This window comes from Piliocolobus tephrosceles, chromosome 9 (assembly GCF_002776525.5).
Source record: "Piliocolobus tephrosceles isolate RC106 chromosome 9, ASM277652v3, whole genome shotgun sequence".
Lineage (NCBI taxonomy): Eukaryota > Metazoa > Chordata > Mammalia > Primates > Cercopithecidae > Piliocolobus > Piliocolobus tephrosceles.
Genome location: NC_045442.1, coordinates 46,656,071 through 46,665,201, shown reverse-complemented (window position 1 = coordinate 46,665,201; position 9,131 = coordinate 46,656,071). Strand labels below are relative to the sequence as shown.

Genomic DNA, 9,131 nt, shown 5'->3' with positions numbered 1-9,131 from the left:
GTGTAAATGACGAGTTACTGGGTACAGCACACCAACATGGCACATGTATACACATATAACAAACCTGCACATTGTGCACATGTACCCTAGAACTTAAAGTATATAAAATAAAAAAAGGGGGGTGGGCAAAGGACAGGAATTGAGATTTCTCAAAGGAGAAGACATACAATGGCCAAGAGGTATATGAAAAAATGCTCAACATCGCTAATCATCTTACCACAGTTAGAATGACTATTACTGAAAACGACCAAAAAAAAAAAAAAAAAAAAAAAAAAAAAACCATATGATCCACCAATCCCACTACTGGGTATTTATCCAAAGGAAAAGAAATCAGTATATGAAAAAGATACCTGCACTTATGTGTTTATTGGAGCACTATTCACAATAGCAACAACATAGACTCAGCCTCAGTATTCATAAATGGACAAATGTTTAAAGAAGATGTGGTATATACACACACTGGAATACTATTTGGCCACAGAAAGGAATGAAATGATGTCATTTGCTGCAATGGATGGAACTGGAGATTATGTTAAATAAGCCAGACACCAAAATACAAATATTGCATGTTCTCACTCATTAGTGGGAGCTAAAGGAGTGGCTCTTTTGAAGATAGAGAGAAAAATGGATACCAGAGGCAAGGAAGGGTAAGTGGGGTGAAGACCGTTTGGTTAATGGGTACAAAGATACAGTTAGATAGAAGGAATAAATTCTAATGTTTATAGGGTGATTATGGTTAACAATAATATATATTTCAAACCAGCTAGAAAAGAGGACTTGAAATGTTCCCAAGACACAGAAATAATAAACACTTGAAGGGATAGAAATCCTGAATACCCTGACTTGATCATTACTCATTCTATGCATGCAGCAATACATTACATGTAGCCCATATTATGTATCAACAAAAAAAGTCTTGAAAAACTGAGATTCAATCAGATGGTTAAACTCTCCCCCTATCCAACATCTAACTACCACACCAATAGAGCTCCAATAAGAAAAATAGTGGATTACAGTTAAAACAGATACAAGACACAGACACAGACCCTCTCTGAGGAGGACTATTTAGCAAAGCCCAAGTCAAAAGGGAAGGCCAAAAATATAGCAGAAGAATCTGGAGCTAAGAACCAAAAGAAACTGCTAGAAATAGTCAACATTGTAACAGAAATGAAGAATGCCTTTGATAGGCTCATCATTAGAACAAGCATGGCCAAGGAGAGTAGTATCAGTGAGCTTGAAGATGTGTCAATAGAAACCTATCAGATTGAAAATAGCGGGAAGCAAACATCCAAGAACTGTGGGACAATTTCAAAATGTGTAACTTATCATGATGGGAGTATCAGAAACAAAAGAGAAAACAGAGAAGAAAGAAGTAATAATGGCTGACAGCTTTTCAAAATTAATGACACACACCAAACCACAGACCCAGGAAGCTCAGAGACCACCACAAATAAATACCCCTCCCCCCCAAAAATCTACACCTACGCATTTCATCTTAAATCTGTAGAAAGGCAAGGATAAATTTTTGAAAGAAGCCAGAGAAAAAAACAGATTACCTATAGAAGAAAAGAACAAAATTATGGCAGACTTCTTGTGAGAAACTAGTTAAGCCAGAAGAAAGTGGAATGAAATATTTAAAGTGTTGAAAGAAAAAAGCCAGCCAACCTGCCCTGCAAGAAATGGGAAGTTCTTCAGGCAAAATGAAAATTATGTCGGTTAGAAGATTGAACTACATAAGAAGAGCATCAGAGAATAAATAAGTGAAGATGAACAAAATCTTTAATTGTTCTTAATTGATCTGTAAGGTAATTGCTTGTTCAAAGTAATAAATATCATAATGTATTGAAAGATTATACCATACGGTTGAGTGAAATGAATGACAGCAATGTTCTAAGGGCAGAAATGAGAAAATTTGGGAATGTGTTGTTATAAAATGCCTACACTACACTTGAAGGCAGGCTTGTATTTGGAAAAAAGTTTATACTGTAAACTCTAGCGCAACCATTTAAAAATTCGTAAAGAGAATAACTGGCATGCTAAGAGATAAAATAGAATCATAAATTGTTCAAAACTAAAGGAAGACAGAAAAAGGAAGGGATGAAGAGGGGACAAATGCAACAAACAGAAAAGAGTTACAAACATGGTAGATATTCATTCAACTAAACCAACTATCACCTTAAATGTGAAATGTCATTTAATTTCCTTCTGACCTGCACTGTAAACTAGGAGGTGGATAAGTATTTTAAGGTGCTGATAAGCAGAATACCAAGTCAACAGCTTTGACTTGTTCAAATTGTTTCTTGATCCCAGAGAGAGAAAAAAAAACAAAGGATGTCAATATCTAGTGATCCAAACAGCATATTGTTTTCTAATAAATGCAGAAATCTAGTTGACTTTTTGTATATTGATGGTCAAATTAAGGTTGGCATGCATTTTCATTGTATGAGGTATTATGAGATTTATCAAATTGATCAAAATTTGGCATGTGCTTGGGATACAAATAAAACATATACCAATTAGGAAATCAGTAAATTTTCCTCTCACACCTTATGGTGTAAATTTCTTGCTCCTCAGTCCACAGTAAGAGTATGCTTTACCACCATAGGCATAGGTTTCTCTCACTGCAGACTCTTACTGAAGAGTTTATGAAAGCTCACAGTTTTGGTCGGGGAGGGTGGAAACTTGGGTTCCAATAGGATTTTTACCAGTTACCAGTTGCATGCCCTTGGGCAGGTTATTTAATATATCTGAGTCACTTTGGTCTATCTGTAAAATCGGAACAATAATTACACTTTGTGGTTGTGTGAGGGTTAACTAATACATATAAAATGAGTAACTTGTTAAGTGAGCCAAAAAAAGAAAAGACATTGAGAAAGCACATGTCCTTATACAGGCAATCCTTACCAAGTGTACTACAATTCTCTAGAATACAATGAGCTTTCTCCTTGTCCTTCCTGGGATTTGCACACTAGAGACCCAGAAGATATGTCAGTTCATGAATCAGTGTAGTCAGCCATGAAGAACAATCAGCAGTGGATTTCGTGATACATATGTGGCATGTAAACTCATAACAATAAATTTTTATATAATTATTTCTAGTTTTTTAGGGAAAAAAGATCCTATTTTTAGTAAGTGCCAATATATCATTTCCACTTACTCAATTTACTTTCCCTTCCATATGGCAGCAGTCAATAGTCAAAGTTAGTGAAAGGCTGTAACAGTTAAATAAAGACTTATTCAAGGGTTTGGCTCTATTTGCCTAAAGAGGCCACCACATTTCCCCTGTCTGATACACAAGTTTAAAGCCCCACACAGGAAAAGTTTTACTGGTTTTAATTCCCCCCCCCCCCCCTTTTCCCCCCCCCCCCCAGGAGATGGAGTTTCACTCTTTTGCTGGGGCTGGAGTGCAGTGGCATGGTCATGGCTCACTGAAGCCTCTGCCTCCCTCCCGGGCTCAAGCGATCCTCCCACCTGTCTTCTAAGAGGCTGGGACCACAGGTGTGCATCACCATGCTGGGTGGGTTAATTTTTATATTTTTTGTAGAAACAGGGTTTCATATTGACCAGGCTGGTCTTAATCTCCCGGGTTCAAGTGATCAGCCCACCTCAGCTTCCCAAAGTGCTGGAATTACAGGCGTGAGCCACCACACCTGGCCTCTGGTTTTATATTTCTAGCCTCCTTGACACATCCTTTATCAAAGAGACATCTCCACTGTTGACATTTTCCTTTAGTCACCACATCAGAAATAATAACCTTTTTTTCTTTGTGAATAGTTCTTTTCCATTACCACTGGTTATCATAGTACTATTACTCTATTTCTCACTTTGGATTTACTTTTCCTTTCCATCTACACTGGAGAAGCTATATTACTGCCAGGTATAGAAAGAAAAAAAAACAACTTGGTTGAAAATTAGAGAATGCAAAATGTTAGTAAACATTGCTCTAAAGTTTGAATTTAAATTATATGTGACTCTTTTTATATATTAAACAACTCCGTATAATTTACTGAAGATTAGAATATATTTTAAGGAATCCCAAGAAAACATAAGTCCAGATAATTATTAAAAGTCCCATGTCAAGCAGAAACACTCCATGAAGAAATTCTGAAACTGATTTTCTATCTTGCTTTAATGACTTCATTTATGACTTCTATGGAGAATGTGAACACAGTAGAAATAACAGCCATTTATTTTAAGTATCAATTTTTATTAAAAAGTGCATTTTGATTAATTTATGATCTAGGTAAGCTGTAAGATACCAGTATACTCTCTGGAATAATAACTTTACAAAGATTTAAAACAAACAAAATTTTAAAAGCCTTTTTATTTCCTTCACCATTATTGTTTTACAATACAAATATCACCTTGTGAATACACAAAAAAATCCTACGGAAGATAATTCTGCTGCACGTAAAATACAGAATGGATATATATACTTCTTCATTCTTAAAAAACTATTTTGTTCTCCACATTGGCAAGTATAGAATAGAATACTTCCCCAAACATACGTATGTTAGGAGTAAAACTTAAGAGTTACATGCAGTTTCTGCACAAATATCTTTTAAAGAAATAGATCTCTTTTTTGTTGTTCACCAACAAAATTGTCATGAGAGTATGGATAACTAATTCATAGCTTTTAAGTTTTAGGTAAGTGATCATTTTCAAAACTCTCTTTAAGAAAAGATATTCATGGCTGTTTTCATTGAGTAGTTAAAATCGAACTACCAAATAGACGATAAAATAATTTAAGTGGTACATGTCATTGCTACCTGATCACAATATGTGAACAGGCTCTGACTCTAATTAACAACCTCATTATTTAAGTCATTGCAATTTTAAAACCATAAGCAGTCTTCTGATTCAATTTAGCTATAAATGCAAAATTTAGTAGTGTATACATATATTTATATTTTCATGGAATACTTTATTTTAAATAAAAACATTTAAGATTGCCTACTGACCATACAATCAAGACAAGAAAGGCACTAGAAACATAGACAAATTTCTCTCCCAAGATGCATTTTTTAATTTTAACTCTCTTCTCTCTGACATGTTAAAAATCTTTAAATTTGGTTTTCATAACATCATTTTGAAAAATAAAGTTAGGAAATACTTAGAAAATCACTTTATAACAGAATCTTTTTGTTTTTTGCACTTTTTGAAACACTGTCTTTGCTGATTTTACAAAACCCAAAGTTACCAAACCTTTCTGTGTCTATCATTTTTATTTGAATATCGGTGCAACAGGTAGAAAGATTTCAGAATCAAACCCCATTCAGGTACTTAGAAACCTTCATAGAGACATTTGCTAGAAAATGGCTTACAGCCCAATCTTTGGGGCAAGAGATATGAAAAGTATGTTTTCCCAAGAAAATAATACGCTTTATTTCCAGATGTGACTGGAAAGACCAGAACTTATGATATAAAAGCTTACATTTATGCTGTTGCATCATATACAAAGGAACATGGTGGTTGCGGGTTATGTAAATCCCAAACTTATGAACAGGAAATGTGTACAGTGCATGATAGGTTAAATTTTTCTTTATTGTTGTCCAACGCAGGTCCTTTGGAGAGAAAAAAAGATCACAGTGCTGACCAGGTAACTCAATAGGTTAAGTCAAGGTAACCATTGAAAGATAATAGGAACAGGGAGGTGTTTATTTTATGGCATCTTCTCTCATGGAGTTCTTAGCACTTCGGACAATTTGTCTTTTCCCAACTTTGTACAGCTGTTATGTGTCATTCACCAGCCGACTGTATTTAACTTGCCTACTGAGGTGGACTACTGGCCAGGGGAAAGGCCAATGGTAAGATCGAGGTACAATTCCTTGGACATTCTTTTCAAAGTACTGAAATGGCCTGTACCACCACACCCTGGCCAGGAGGTTCATCTGGGAAGCTTCCTTTAGCACCTAGGATAACAAAGAAACATAAACACATTTCTTACAATCTTTCACTTTAAGTTCAAATACTTGCCATGTTAAAATTCCCAAAGGATCCCATACCTACCCTGCGTGTCCACCCACATATCCCAGCTTCTCTCTGTCATCACCATTCTACACTCCACACTCATCTACAACCTGAGCCACATCTCAGTAGAAAAACAACACCAATTCTGGGAGGGCAAGGAGAACTTATGGCTCACCGATCTCTTGCGTATAAATAAATATCTCAGTTAGCTTTTTAGGTATTCCTCTTCTATGCTAAATTATTAACACTTAATTAAATGTTAAGTATTAAGCTTGTGATGTGCCCAGGGTAGCGAGAAGAGGGTAGGAAAGTGAATCAAGCAAGGAAGGACACAAGCTTAGAAAATGTTTTTCATTTTTAATGGACAATGAAAGTGTGCTACTTATTCTAGAAGGAATTCCTTACACCATTATATTAATGAACTTTTTCTTCTTAATTCTGTAGAGAATCAGTGTCACAAAACACAATACAATCTTAGTTGATTACCTCTTAAGAAAGAGAAACTTAAGACATCCATGGGTTCTTTGCACCCTGCCCAAGCCAGCAACACCAAGCCAGAAGCAATAGAAGCTAAAATCAAAAGGGGAGAAACTCACTTGCTGATTGGCCATAGTGTGATACCACCAGAAGAGTCTCGTGGTGATGTAATATGCCACCACCACGTCCACAGTGTAGTGGTCATGCGCTAAGAGAATACAGAAGATTCCAACTACGCTGAGAAGCCAGCAAATCCAGTGATACCACCAGAGTCGTCGAGGGGAATCTGAAAGGGAGAGAGATTTGCAACAGTCCCATTATTCAAATGACATTAAGGGCACTCAACTATGCCTCTACTAATGCTTCTGAATCCAATTACCTTGAGTCTTCCCTTCTGAAAACATATCTAGTGAATCTAAGGGCTTTCATTTATCTGTAACCAAGGTTAGAACAGAAACTGCTTTTTATGATGTGATTATACTAGTGATAGTAATTCATATTTGGTTCTTGATTCATACAATCATAAATAGTGTTTAAAAGATGAGTCTAATCAGATAAGGACAGGTTAATGCACCATGCTTCATTTTTAAAAACTGTCCATTGACATTTAAATTTACCTCTAGTTAATTTGGGGTTGGTGCTCTATATAAAAATCAATACCTTTTGGTCCATAGAGCCTAATACAAGGACTAAGCAGTCATAATTGACTTAACTGTACTGCTTTCCAAGTTTTGCAACCATACACTAATCTGAAAGTCTTTTTGAGATTTTCATTTCTCAAATACAAGCAGAAAAGCATCCAGATGCCTGGGAATTCTAGTTCAAATGCCTTCTCAAAGGCTGAATTGTGTCAGATAAATACTTGTCTGTACCTCCATTTGGGAAATTACCTGAGAAAAACATCAAAATTTCTATTAGTGCAGGCCTTTCTACCTTGGATTCTCAATTGTGGGATTCAGAGGCTCTGCAATGTTAGGCAAAATGTTGTTTGAATATGATCTACACTCTCCACACCAGCACGAGCAGTTCAGGCTTTTACTGGATTCTCAAGGGGTCCAAGAACCATTCATTCATTCAACCAATATTCACTGAGCCTCTTACATGCCAGAGACAGGCAATGCTCTAGGTACCTGGATCAATAAATAAAAAAGGCAAGAAGCCTGCCTTTGTGGGAAGATCCCTTCCTAGTGGGGAAGAGAGAGAAGAGACAATACTTATAATAAATAATTTACACATTATGTTAGGTGGTAAAGGCTGTGGAAAAATAATAAAGTTGAGCTGGATAAGGGGGATCAGAAGTACAGGGAGTGAAGCGCAGTTTGTAATTTTAAATGGAGCAGTCAGGGTAGGAATATTCTAGTTATATTAGTATTTGATACCTTGACAATACAAAAACAAGAAATAGCTACCATTCAATCTCTGTGTGACTCTGTAAGTATCCATATATGCCATCTAATTTTATTTTTATTTTATTTTATTTTATTTTTTTTGAGGCAGAGTCTCGCTCTGTTGCCCAGGCTGGAGTGCAGTGGCGTGATCTCGGCTCACTGCAAACTCCACCTCTCGGGTTCACGCCATTCTCCTGCTTCAGCCGCCCGAGTAGCTGGGACTACAAGCGCCCGCCACCACGCCCGGCTAATTTTTTTATATTTTTAGTAGAGACGGGGTTTCACCGTGTTAGCCAGGATGGTCTCGATCTCCTGACCTTGTGATCCACCCACCTCGGCCTCCCAAAGTGCTGGGATTACAGGCTTGAGCCACTGCGCCCGGCCTAATTTTAATTTTCATAAACTTGTTCCCACCCCATGAAGCAGATGTGAATATTTCATTCTAAACATGAGGAAACTAAGACTTAGGTTAAAGTTTCTTCCCAGGGTCATAGAGCTAGTAAGTGATAGTACCAAGGCCTTTGCCTCTCAATGTGACACGCTGCCTTATCGTCAAGATGGATAAGGCTTGACCCCATTAAAGAATTTCACGTATCAGGCAGCAGGAGCCAGGAATCCCTCCCCCAGGGCTGCTGACATCTGGCCTATGTGATTCCCACTGTCCACATCCAGTCACATCCCAGTCCAAGGGCTAGATTATGCCCTGACAATTCTGAATAGATCTTGCTAGAATTCACTGTATCTGCTCACATACTAAGTATAAGCACTGGAACATCTATTCTCCCTTTTCTACCTCAGTGCCCTGAAGTGCATCTCTCTCCTCTTCCTGTATTTCCTTATCTTAGTTTTTCAAGAACAAAACTAGGTTTCGGCCCAGTCTGCTACCTGTTTTCTCTACCCCATAATCCATCCTGTTATCTGCTGACTCTCTTTATTAATGTCTTGAAGTGTCTGCCACTTCTCTCCATCCCTGATGCCATCAGGCTAGTTTCCTTTGTTACTGCAGCAATCTCCTAACTTTTCTCCCAGTCCCCAGTTTTGCCCCCCATCCAGTCCATCCTGCAAGCTGCTGCAAGAGTGATTTTTCTCTCTTCAAAGACAAATGACACTGCCCCACTGGTTACAACCCCTCAATGGGCACCCGATCTCCATCAGCTGAGAGTTCAGACCCTCTTCTCATGGCTTAAGCACCCTCTGTGATCTAGTTCCCACTTACCTGTCCGTTCTCATTATTACCCCTACTCTGAATTCCAACCACTTAAACTCCCACAGAGTACCACATGCTCCCAAGACACC

At 37.5% G+C, this 9,131-nt stretch overlaps 1 protein-coding gene across 6 annotated transcripts in view; it reads right to left on the bottom strand.

Moving 5' to 3' along the window:
• Nucleotides 1-4,186: 4,186 nt before the first annotated feature.
• The window catches only part of SGMS1 (sphingomyelin synthase 1), a 318,863-nt gene continuing 313,918 nt past the window's right edge, over nucleotides 4,187-9,131 (bottom strand). For all 6 annotated transcript variants that reach the window (XM_023225165.1, XM_023225166.2, XM_023225163.2 and 3 more), the window contains 2 exons: nucleotides 6,567-6,733; nucleotides 4,187-5,912 (listed from right to left, as the gene is read on the bottom strand). In XM_023225165.1, coding sequence (XP_023080933.1) covers nucleotides 5,733-5,912; nucleotides 6,567-6,733 — 347 coding nt within the window. In that variant the 3' untranslated portion in view covers nucleotides 4,187-5,732. The remainder of the gene's footprint in view (nucleotides 5,913-6,566; nucleotides 6,734-9,131) is intronic.